Source organism: Pelobates fuscus, chromosome 1 (genome assembly GCF_036172605.1).
Source record: "Pelobates fuscus isolate aPelFus1 chromosome 1, aPelFus1.pri, whole genome shotgun sequence".
Classification (NCBI taxonomy): domain Eukaryota; kingdom Metazoa; phylum Chordata; class Amphibia; order Anura; family Pelobatidae; genus Pelobates; species Pelobates fuscus.
In genome coordinates this window covers 490,563,300-490,576,964 of record NC_086317.1, presented here as the reverse complement: position 1 = coordinate 490,576,964, position 13,665 = coordinate 490,563,300, and the positions used below count along the sequence as shown (strand labels likewise).

At 44.6% G+C, this 13,665-nt stretch overlaps 1 protein-coding gene across 4 annotated transcripts in view; it reads right to left on the bottom strand.

Annotated features, from left to right (window-relative positions):
- STIM1 (stromal interaction molecule 1) overlaps window positions 1–13,665 on the bottom strand; it is a 136,727-nt gene that overhangs the window by 38,557 nt on the left and 84,505 nt on the right. For all 4 annotated transcript variants that reach the window (XM_063433137.1, XM_063433146.1, XM_063433152.1 and 1 more), the window contains exon 6: window positions 10,246–10,423. In XM_063433137.1, the coding sequence (XP_063289207.1) occupies window positions 10,246–10,423 (178 nt within the window). The remainder of the gene's footprint in view (window positions 1–10,245; window positions 10,424–13,665) is intronic.

The following is a 13,665-nucleotide window of genomic DNA, read 5'->3' as shown; positions in this document are numbered from 1 at the left end:
TCAGTGAGCTATATAACAGGACACGTATAATAAACCCTTCTGGAGTCAGTGAGCTATATAACAGGACACGTATAATAAACCCTTCCGGAGTCAGTGAGCTATATAACAGGACACGTATAATAAACCCTTCTGGAGTCAGTGAGCTATATAATAGGACACGTATAATAAACCCTTCTGGAGTCAGTAAGCTATATAACAGGACACGTATAATAAACCCTTCCATGGTCAGTGAACTATATAACAGGACACGTATAATAAACCCTTCTGGAGTCAGTGAGCTATATAACAGGACACGTATAATAAACCCTTCCGGAGTCAGTGAGCTATATAACAGGACACGTATAATAAATCCTTCTGGAGTCAGTGAGCTATATAACAGGACACGTATAATAAACCCTTCCATGGTCAGTGAACTATATAACAGGACACGTATAATAAACCCTTCTGGAGTCAGTGAGCTATATAACAGGACACGTATAATAAACCCTTCTGGAGTCAGTGAGCTATATAACAGGACACGTATAATAAACCCTTCTGGAGTCAGTGAGCTATATAACAGGACACGTATAATAAACCCTTCCATGGTCAGTGAGCGATATAACAGGACACGTATAATAAACCCTTCCGGAGTCAGTGAGCTATATAACAGGACACGTATAATAAACCCTTCCGGAGTCAGTGAGCTATATAACAGGACACGTATAATAAACCCTTCCGGAGTCAGTGAGCTATATAACAGGACACGTATAATAAACCCTTCCGGAGTCAGTGAGCTATATAACAGGACACGTATAATAAACCCTTCTGGAGTCAGTGAGCTATATAACAGGACACGTATAATAAACCCTTCCGGAGTCAGTGAGCTATATAACAGGACACGTATAATAAACCCTTCCGGAGTCAGTGAGCGATATAACAGGACACGTATAATAAACCCTTCCATGGTCAGTGAGCTATATAACAGGAAACGTATAATAAACCCTTCCGGAGTCAGTGAGCTATATAACAGGACACGTATAATAAACCCTTCTGGAGTCAGTGAGCTATATTACAGGACACGTATAATAAACCCTTCCGGAGTCAGTGAGCTATATAACAGGACACGTATAATAAACCCTTCTGGAGTCAGTGAGCTATATTACAGGACACGTATAATAAACCCTTCCGGAGTCAGTGAGCTATATAACAGGACACGTATAATAAACCCTTCTGGAGTCAGTGAGCGATATAACAGGACACGTATAATAAACCCTTCCATGGTCAGTGAGCTATATAACAGGACACGTATAATACACCCTTCTATGGTCAGTGAGCTATATAACAGGACACGTATAATACACCCTTCTGGAGTCAGTGAGCTATATAATAGGACACGTGTAATAAACCCTTCTGGAGTCAGTAAGCTATATAACAGGACACGTATAATAAACCCTTCTGGAGTCAGTGAGCTATATTACAGGACACGTATAATAAACCCTTCCGGAGTCAGTGAGCTATATAACAGGACACGTATAATAAACCCTTCTGGAGTCAGTGAGCTATATAACAGGACACGTATAATAAACCCTTCTGGAGTCAGTGAGCTATATTACAGGACACGTATAATAAACCCTTCCGGAGTCAGTGAGCTATATAACAGGACACGTATAATAAACCCTTCTGGAGTCAGTGAGCGATATAACAGGACACGTATAATAAACCCTTCCATGGTCAGTGAGCTATATAACAGGACACGTATAATACACCCTTCCATGGTCAGTGAGCTATATAACAGGACACGTATAATACACCCTTCTGGAGTCAGTGAGCTATATAATAGGACACGTGTAATAAACCCTTCTGGAGTCAGTAAGCTATATAACAGGACACGTATAATAAACCCTTCCATGGTCAGTGAGCTATATAACAAGACACTTATAATAAACCCTTCCATGGTCAGTGAACTATATAACAGGACACGTGTAATAAACCCTTCTGGAGTCAGTGAGCTATATAACAGGACACGTATAATAAACCCTTCTGGAGTCAGTGAGCTATATAACAGGACACGTATAATAAACCCTTCCGGAGTCAGTGAGCTATATAACAGGACACGTATAATAAACCCTTCTGGAGTCAGTGAGCTATATAACAGGACACGTATAATAAACCCTTCCATGGTCAGTGAGCTATATAACAGGACACGTATAATAAACCCTTCTGGAGTCAGTGAGCTATATAACAGGACACATATAATAAACCCTTCTGGAGTCAGTGAGCTATATAACAGGACACGTATAATAAACCCTTCCGGAGTCAGTGAGCGATATAACAGGACACGTATAATAAACCCTTCCATGGTCAGTGAGCTATATAACAGGACACGTATAATACACCCTTCCATGGTCAGTGAGCTATATAACAGGACACGTATAATACACCCTTCTGGAGTCAGTGAGCTATATAACAGGACACGTATAATAAACCCTTCCATGGTCAGTGAGCTATATTACAGGACACGTACAATAAACCCTTCCGGAGTCAGTGAGCTATATAATAGGACACGTATAATAAACCCTTCTGGAGTCAGTAAGCTATATAACAGGACACGTATAATAAACCCTTCCATGGTCAGTGAGCTATATAACAAGACACGTATAATAAACCCTTCCATGGTCAGTGAACTATATAACAGGACACGTGTAATAAACCCTTCTGGAGTCAGTGAGCTATATAACAGGACACGTATAATAAACCCTTCTGGAGTCAGTGAGTGTAACGGACCGTTTCACTTACAAGAGGATAAAACCCAGTTTAGGCGATAATCCCCTTTCCAGATGCACAGGCAGCTACTGCAGACACCATTCTCCCGACTGGAACCACACGAACACTGGAACAGCTGAACAAGAAAAGCAGACATCGGCTTACACTCTTGGCAGTCAGCATACAATCCCATTCCCCCAAAGACCGAGACGACACATCGCTTTGAGGGTTAAGCAAGAACTCTCGACTGGCTCATCCAGCCTGGCTTTTATTTCCAACTCACACATACAGGCCACACCCAGGGGGAGGCATAAAAGAACCAATGACATAGATGTTACCTCCCACACACCCCCTCCCCTTAGTGTGACACATAATCCCATTATGCATACAGAGTAAAATATACTTTTACACAACTTTCATAACTTTAAAACCATACATCACATTCACATAAAAATACATATCCACAATCAATCCATTCAGGGGAACAACATATTAAAAAATGGCATGAATCCGACCAGGGGTTCAAAAGTTACTAAAAGTATCTTTTGGGCCCTGGCTTGCAGCATGGCACAATCTGGCTCAAACAGAAGTAAAACATCCCCCACAATGCATCCCGGCTTCCTCCCTTCTGCCCTGGAGATAATTGGAGAAGTAATCCAATTATCTAGGACTAGAGTCAGACTCCATTAACCACATGGTTGCAAAAAGACAGTAAAAGACATAAAATTACATACTGACACATCTAACACATAAAATACACACCTCCACATATCCCCAGTTTAACTGAACACATAAATACCTACATAATATTTAAGACAGTATTACTGTGATATGTTACAAAGTCTTAAAGGGACATTAGTCCCAAAAGTCCCAATATGTCCATCGCTGATTTTAAAGGGCCAGTAGCAGCAATATAAATTATTACATGCCCAAATATAGTGTTTATAGAGCAATATGTCCATGGGCCGTAGTCGCAGGGCAGGAGGCTAGCAACCAGGCCTCTCCAGTTCACAGTGGCGAAGCTGGTTTCGCCACATTTCTCCCCTTTGTCAATTAGACTAACAGGGTACCTGACTTTCTGCCGGTCAGTGCCCTGGTTAGTCCAGCAACCCACCCACGAAACAGAAATAACAGAGCAGCCCACCCCCACTAACCGGTTACTACATCTGGGTGAGGAAGAATTCTGTCCAAGTTCTGGTGTCTCACCACTGCTGGGTGGGAGACGAGTAGGCTGTCTTGGTGGGTTGCTGAGGGGGCAGAAACCAGCGGTACTCTGTCCTGTTGCCAGCACTACCACGGGAGTAGTCTGGTGGGCGCCTGGTTGCTGGAGACTGACTGTCTCCCCTTTAGGTGCACAGCTCGACTGCCGGAGGGGGAGACCGACTGTCTCCCCTTTGGATCCATCACACTGAGGCTGGGGAACAGGACCGACCGTCACTATCTCTTGTGCGGTAGGTGCAGAGACTACGGTCCCATCTGCACAGTTGTGGGGCTTAACATCTCCCCTTGGTGGGTTAGGTTGCCGTGGGAGAGAGGGTGTAACAAGCTCCTCTCTCTGGATGGCAAACTGCCGCTGGGGAGAAAGGATGGCACCTTCTGCTCCTTGGGGTACACACTGCCGCTGGGGAGGAAGGACGAAACCATCAGCTCCCTGGGGTACACACTGCCGCTGGGGAGGAAGGACGACACCATCAGCTCCCTGGGGTACACACTGCCGCTGGGGAGGAAGGACGACACCATCAGCTCCCTGGGGTACACACTGCCGCTGGGGAGGGAGGACACTGCTTTCCTCTCCCTTCCCTTCACACTGCCTTCCTGGCATATCACTTTGCTGCTGGGGGGCAGGAACAACAACCTCTGCCCCCTGTAACTCACCCTGCCGCTGGGGAGGAAGGACGACCCCTTCATCTCCCTGGGGTACACACTGCCGCTGGGGAGGAAGGACGACACCTTCATCTCCCTGGGGTACACACTGCCGCTGGGGAGGAAGGACGACACCTGCATCTCCCTGGGGTACACACTGCCGCTGGGGAGGAAGGACGCTGCTCCCCTCTCCCTTCACTTCACACTGCCTTCCTGGCACATCACTTTGCTGCTGGGGGGCAGGAACAACAACCTCTGCCCCCTGTAACTCAGCCTGCCGCTGGCGAGGAAGGACGACACCTTCATCTCCCTGGGGTACACACTGCCGCTGGGGAGGATGGACGACACCATCAGCTCCCGGAGACACACACTGCCGCTGGGGAGGGAGGACCCTTTACTTCACACTGCCTTCCTGGCACATCACTTTTCTGCTGGGGGGCAGGAACAACAACCTCTGCCCCCTGTAACTCAGCCTGCCGCTGGGGAGGAAGGACGACACCTTCATCTCCCTGGGGTACACACTGCCGCTGGGGAGGATGGACGACACCATCAGCTCCCTGGGGTTGCTCACAGGACCAGTCTAGGAGATCTGCTACCTCGGGTACTGCTGGTTGCTGTTGGGAGGGAGGACCGGTTGTCTCTTCCCAGGCCTCATTGATGAGTCGCAGGTAATCCCCCTCCAGGTTCCATTCCTCGGTGACCAAATATCGTAGGTCTGCCTCGAGGTCCATAGCGCCAAAGAGACCCAGCATGTTCTCTCGGATGCCGTACAGGTCCCAAAAACGAGAGCCGGTATCTTCCCCAAAGTCCTCGTCACCACTATTATCCCAAAATAGACCGGGGCCAGCGTAATCTCCGCCTTCTGGAAACTCATACTCTGCCATCCTGGGGACACACTGAGCCGCGTACCACTGTAGCGCCTGGTACGCGTCGTCGAGCGTCAGTTCTGCGTATACTAGAATCTCGAGTCTAGTCACCCACTTTTCTGTGGTCTGTTTTCTCAGGAGGAACATCCGCTCTGCCATTCTCGCCAGGATTCGCTGCCTTCTGCTGCGGCGCTGATCCCCTCGTGAATACTGTACTTCTCCTATGGCTATGTCCCACAATTCGGCTCTGGCCCTCTGTCTGTACATCAACAGGTGTTCCTCTGGGACTACTCCAGACCCCAGGCGTACGTAACTGTACACTTTATCCTGAAGCTTCTCCTCCATTTTCTGAGTTCCTTTGTAGATAGGGTCGCTGTACGGATACTAGCGTTGCCCTCAATTTGTAATCCAGAAATAGTGTTGTCTGTAGCTGTCCCTCTGGTTGTAGGAACGATCCCGCCGCTTGCCACCAATTGTAACGGACCGTTTCACTTACAAGAGGATAAAACCCAGTTTAGGCGATAATCCCCTTTCCAGATGCACAGGCAGCTACTGCAGACACCATTCTCCCGACTGGAACCACACGAACACTGGAACAGCTGAACAAGAAAAGCAGACATCGGCTTACACTCTTCTGCCCTGGAGATAATTGGAGAAGTAATCCAATTATCTAGGACTAGAGTCAGACTCCATTAACCACATGGTTGCAAAAAGACAGTAAAAGACATAAAATTACATACTGACACATCTAACACATAAAACACACACCTCCACATATCCCCAGTTTAACTGAACACATAAATACCTACATAATATTTAAGACAGTATTACTGTGATATGTTACAAAGTCTTAAAGGGACATTAGTCCCAAAAGTCCCAATATGTCCATCGCTGATTTTAAAGGGCCAGTAGCAGCAATATAAATTATTACATGCCCAAATATAGTGTTTATAGAGCAATATGTCCATGGGCCGTAGTCGCAGGGCAGGAGGCTAGCAACCAGGCCTCTCCAGTTCACAGTGGCGAAGCTGGTTTCGCCACAGTGAGCTATATAACAGGACACATATAATAAACCCTTCCGGAGTCAGTGAGCTATATAACAGGACACGTATAATAAACCCTTCTGGAGTCAGTGAGCTATATAACAGGACACGTATAATAAACCCTTCCATGGTCAGTGAGCTATATAACAGGACACGTATAATAAACCCTTCTGGAGTCAGTGAGCTATATAACAGGACACGTATAATAAACCCTTCTGGAGTCAGTGAGCTATATAACAGGACACGTATAATAAACCCTTCCGGAGTCAGTGAGCTATATAACAGGACACGTATAATAAACCCTTCTGGAGTCAGTGAGCTATATAACAGGACACGTATAATAAACCCTTCCATGGTCAGTGAGCTATATAACAGGACACGTATAATAAACCCTTCCGGAGTCAGTGAGCTATATAACAGGACACGTATAATAAACCCTTCCGGAGTCAGTGAGCTATATAACAGGACACGTATAATAAACCCTTCCGGAGTCAGTGAGCTATATAACAGGACACGTATAATAAACCCTTCCATGGTCAGTGAGCGATATAACAGGACACGTATAATAAACCCTTCTGGAGTCAGTGAGCTATATAACAGGACACGTATAATAAACCCTTCCGGAGTCAGTGAGCTATATAACAGGACACGTATAATAAACCCTTCTGGAGTCAGTGAGCTATATAACAGGACACGTATAATAAACCCTTCCGGAGTCAGTGAGCTATATAACAGGACACGTATAATAAACCCTTCCATGGTCAGTGAGCTATATAACAGGACACGTATAATAAACCCTTCCGGAGTCAGTGAGCTATATAACAGGACACGTATAATAAACCCTTCCGGAGTCAGTGAGCTATATAACAAGACACGTATAATAAACTCTTCTGGAGTCAGTGAGCGATATAACAGGACACGTATAATAAACCCTTCCGGAGTCAGTGAGCGATATAACAGGACACGTATAATAAACCCTTCTGGAGTCAGTGAGCTATATAACAGGACACGTATAATAAACCCTTCTGGAGTCAGTGAGCGATATAACAGGACACGTATAATAAACCCTTCTGGAGTCAGTGAGCTATATAACAGGACACGTATAATAAACCCTTCTGGAGTCAGTGAGCTATATAACAGGACACGTATAATAAACCCTTCCGGAGTCAGTGAGCGATATAACAGGACACGTATAATAAACCCTTCTGGAGTCAGTGAGCTATATAACAGGACACGTATAATAAACCCTTCTGGAGTCAGTGAGCTATATAACAGGACACGTATAATAAACCCTTCCGGAGTCAGTGAGCGATATAACAGGACACGTATAATAAACCCTTCTGGAGTCAGTGAGCTATATAACAGGACACGTATAATAAACCCTTCTGGAGTCAGTGAGCTATATAACAGGACACGTATAATAAACCCTTCCATGGTCAGTGAGCTATATAACAGGACACGTATAATAAACCCTTCCGGAGTCAGTGAGCTATATAACAGGACACGTATAATAAACCCTTCCGGAGTCAGTGAGCGATATAACAAGACACGTATAATAAACCCTTCTGGAGTCAGTGAGCTATATAACAGGACACGTATAATAAACCCTTCCGGAGTCAGTGAGCGATATAACAGGACACGTATAATAAACCCTTCTGGAGTCAGTGAGCTATATAACAGGACACGTATAATAAACCCTTCTGGAGTCAGTGAGCTATATAACAGGACACGTATAATAAACCCTTCCGGAGTCAGTGAGCGATATAACAGGACACGTATAATAAACCCTTCTGGAGTCAGTGAGCTATATAACAGGACACGTATAATAAACCCTTCTGGAGTCAGTGAGCTATATAACAGGACACGTATAATAAACCCTTCCATGGTCAGTGAGCTATATAACAGGACACGTATAATAAACCCTTCCGGAGTCAGTGAGCTATATAACAGGACACGTATAATAAACCCTTCCGGAGTCAGTGAGCTATATAACAGGACACGTATAATAAACCCTTCCATGGTCAGTGAGCGATATAACAGGACACGTATAATAAACCCTTCCGGAGTCAGTGAGCTATATAACAGGACACGTATAATAAACCCTTCCATGGTCAGTGAGCTATATAACAGGACACGTATAATAAACCCTTCCGGAGTCAGTGAGCTATATAACAGGACACGTATAATAAACCCTTCCATGGTCAGTGAGCTATATAACAGGACACGTATAATAAACCCTTCTGGAGTCAGTGAGCTATATAACAGGACACGTATAATAAACCCTTCCGGAGTCAGTGAGCTATATAATAGGACACGTATAATAAACCCTTCTGGAGTCAGTGAGCTATATAACAGGACACGTATAATAAACCCTTCCATGGTCAGTGAGCTATATAACAAGACACGTATAATAAACCCTTCCGGAGTCAGTGAGCTATATAACAGGACACGTATAATAAACCCTTCCGGAGTCAGTGAGCTATATAATAGGACACGTATAATAAACCCTTCTGGAGTCAGTGAGCTATATAACAGGACACGTATAATAAACCCTTCCATGGTCAGTGAGCTATATAACAAGACACGTATAATAAACCCTTCCATGGTCAGTGAGCTATATAACAGGACACATATAATAAACCCTTCCATGGTCAGTGAGCTATATAACAGGACACGTATAAAAGGCAGAGGCTGACTGAGTACTTTTGATGAGACAAGGTCAGGCGTTACTAGATGAGAGTTGGCTTAATATTAAAGGAATGGGACCATCCATCATACACAGGGGCCATGCTGGGAGGACAGGGTCACTCTTTACATAGAAAGCATCACTCCAGCAATATTCGTTTAGGAAATGTTTTAAAACTGCCACGGTTTCCAGATTACGGCATTCTAGCAGAATTTCTGTCTCTGAGCCAAGAACAGGAAGTGTGACATCCTAGAGCTGGGGCCTCAATGAAGACAAACGCCTTGCATAATAAGCCAAAAGCAGAACGGAGGCTGCCCGGGATGTTCCAAGTCTCAGTGAGAAGAGATCTTTGCGGTTTGCCACCTGGAGAGAGACCAGCAGCAGGGTTTGTGGCCAGAGAAAGGAACCAAGTGCTGATGAGAGAGCAAAGGGCCTAGTACCCAGAATATAGACGGACTATGCAAAGAACAATGCAGCCGAGACTTGCATTGCCCAAAGAACTGCCACTCTGTGCCAAAGTGACCGCTCACAGCAAACCGTGCAATCAAAGTGAAGTATAAACGACTTTCCATGACACAAAAAGAATGATCTGGAATGGAATATGTGATTTTTAAAAAGTCTGTTCAGCAACTGAGGTTCTACCAAATATAATGAGGAGTTATCATTAAATCCATAACCCTAGCAGTGTCAGCACATTGCAAACATCTAGTACTCTGTGACTTGTGATATTCAGAAAGTTCATTCTCACACAAATAAGCATTCTTTGTTCCTATCCAAACAATGGAAGCCCCTTACAAAAGTGACATACGTACGGAACGACAAATTAAAGTGCGACCTGGACTGAGGAAAAACCAAAGACGGATGGAGCTACATTGGTTTAACCATCTGTTAAAGGAGTTGAGGGTCAGACTCGTCTCTCCAGCACAGAGATAAACTTATCGAAGAGTGGTAAAAAGACAGACACCAATCTCTCATGCCAAATGATGGAGACACAGGAGCAAAACCATTTTAGTCCATTTAGAAAATGAGAGAGACAGACACCTACCTCTCCTGAAGGTCATGGAGACTCTGCTCAGCACGATGTAGACCCTCTAAGTCTTTCATCATTTTCTTCATGTGCTCCTTCGAGTAGCGGTTCTGGATGTAGGCAAACCAGCAGCCTCCCACCCCAATGACAATGGACACCACCAGCATGAAGTCTTTCAGATGATTGTGACGGGTTACTGAGGAAAGCCAACACAGACACAACATGCAGTTACCATTGAGGAACAAAAAGACTGCCACACAATTCTAGATAAAATGGATACTTTAACTGTAAAAAAATAAACTCTGTATTACAGACAGTGAGAGTATCACAGGAAAGACCCTTCGATCTCTGTATTACAGACAGTGAGTGTCACAGGACAGTCCGTTCCCATCTCTGTATTAGAGACAGTGAGTGTCACAGGACGGACCCTTCCAATCTCTGTATTACAGATAGTGAGTGTCACAGGACAGACCCTTCCGATCTCTGTATTACAGACAGTGAGTGTAACAGGACAGACCCTTCCGATCTCTGTATTACAAACAGTGAGTGTCACAGGACAGACCCTTCCGATCTCTGTATTACAGATAGTGAGAGTGTCACAGGACAGACCCTAACGATCCCTGTATTACAAACAGTGAGTGTCACAGGACAGTCCGTTCCCATCTCTGTATTAGAGACAGTGAGTGTCACAGCACGGACCCTTCCAATCTCTGTATTACAAACCGTGAGTGTCACAGGACAGACCCTTCCGATCTCTGTATTACAGACAGTGAGTGTAACAGGACAGACCCTTCCGATCTCTGTATTACAAACAGTGAGTGTCACAGGACAGACCCTTCCGAGCTCTGTATTACAGACAGTGAGTGTCACAGGACAGACCCTTCCGATCTCTGTATTACAGACAGTGAGTGTCACAGGACAGACCCTTCCGATCTCTGTATTACAGACAGTGAGTGTAACAGGACAGACCCTTCCCATCTTTGTATTACAGACAGTGAGTGAGTGTCACAGGACAGACCCTTCCGATCTCTGTATTACAGACAGTGAGTGTAACAGGACAGACCCTTCCCATCTTTGTATTACAGACAGTGAGTGTCACAGGACAGACCCTTCCGATCTCTGTATTTCAGACAGTGAGTATCACAGGACAGACGACCTTTCCGATCTCTGTATTACAGACAGTGAGTGAGTATCACAGGACAGACGACCTTTCCGATCTCTGTATTACAGACAGTGAGTGAGTGTCACAGGACAGACCCTTCCGATCTCTGTATTACAGACAGTGAAGTGTCACAGGACAGACCCTTCCGATCTCTGTATTACAGACAGTGAGTGTCACAGGACAGACCCTTACGATCTCTGTATTACAAACAGTGAGTGTCACAGGACAGACCCTTCCGAGCTCTGTATTACAAACAGTGAGTGTCACAGGACAGACCCTTCCGATCTCTGTGTTACAGACAGTGAAGTGTCACAGGACAGACCCTTCCGATCTCTGTATTACAGACAGTGAGTGTAACAGGACAGACCCTTCCCATCTTTGTATTACAGACAGTGAGTGTCACAGGACAGACCCTTCCGATCTCTGTATTACAGACAGTGAGTGTAACAGGACATACCCTTCCCATCTTTGTATTACAGACAGTGAGTGTCACAGGACAGACCCTTCCGATCTCTGTATTACAGACAGTGAGTGTCACAGGACAGACCCTTCCCATCTCTGTATTACAGACAGTGAGTGTCACAGGACAGACCCTTCCGATCTCTGTATTACAGACAGTGAGTGTCACAGGACAGACCCTTACGACCTCTATTACAGGAAGCTAGGGTGCCATGGGAAAAGTCCTACTAATCCCCGTATTAATGCCATGTAACTCTGGATTACACAATCATTTAGACTAGACGAATACAGCAGAATGTAGTTACAAAGTAAACCAATCAGGATGGATGCCCTGTGATGATATGGTGTCCAATTAGTCCGTAATAAAGTCTGCATTATATTGACCAAACTTTGCTGGATAAAGCACCGGCCTTAGCAAAACCTTACATAATACAGAAAAAACAAACATAGCGACATCCTTCCAAACGTTCCCTAAAAAGGGGAGAATGTTCTTTCCAGACGCCGAGATGATTTGTTCCTCTAAAGACGCTACCTGCAATTACATCTGACAGGGCGATCTCTGCAATAACAAAAGCTTGGCTCATTAAAGGGCATTAAGGCCGTACACTAAAAATACCTCGTTCATTTCTCACAGCGCCATTCTGATCGGAGAGTTAAATTGCTCCTGGGGGGAATACACTTCCTTCCATTACTGGGGATTTTTGCCTTGGAATGTTCTGCTTAATATGACGTCTGTGTCGTAAGATGCAACTGGACACACGGATTTTGTAATTTGTAAATTAAATAATCTAAAAATAATCGTCTGTTTATTGTACAAGTTCTGTGTACAAAGCGCACAGTGTACTGTTGCTAAGGACGAGGGCAGCCTGCAAGGACAGACAAATACACCTACAAAAAAATAAATACTAAAATCTAAGGCTTTTATGTAGAAAGGACATGCCCATGGCCATAGGAAATTTGATTGTAAGCTATTGGATCGAATTTCCTGAAAAGCAAGGCCTATAAAATGCCACTTTATAGGAGGCATTCAGTTTGAATGTATCAGGAAACTTGATTCATTTAATTCCATCACTGCTTCTAGTCGTATAGACATTTCTTTGCAATTATAAGAAATCCCTTCTTTAAAGCAATTCAGAACTGGTGGATGCCTGTGCTAGGATCTATTCAGTGATGGTTATCCATATCATGGCTCGGCATGGCCACCGGTGATATCTAATATCACTAGCATAGTTTATATAACAAAGAAAATATAGAACGGTACTAAAAGAATAATTATTGGCAGGCTTCCATTACTCACGATTGAACATTAGCACATATGCAGCAAAAGGGTTAAAGGTATCAAGCTATAATTGGCCATTCGATTAGGAAATGAAAGCAAGGTTCTAATCTCGTATCCCATAAATAACCAATATTAAGAAATAACGTGAATATTCAGTGTTCATAACGAATAAAGATCACAGACTCTTATAGAGAAGATCTAAACATGGTGATAGTTAATCCACGGATGATCTCATTACTTTATTGTCCAACTCATTCCTTCTCCAGACTGTGTATTAACCATTAACATAGTTATATTCACAGCACAAGACTTGCACCGTCAGATATCAAAACTCACAGCCACTCCATCCCTAACCAACAGACTGACCACCTCACTCAATGCCTCTCCCTCTCTAACCAACCAACTGACCTCCTCACTCAATGCCTCTCCCTCTCCAACCAACAAACTGACCTCCTCACTCATTGCTTCTCCATCTCCAACCAACAGACTGGCCTCCTCACGCAATGCTTCTCCATCTCCAACCAGACTGACCTCCTCA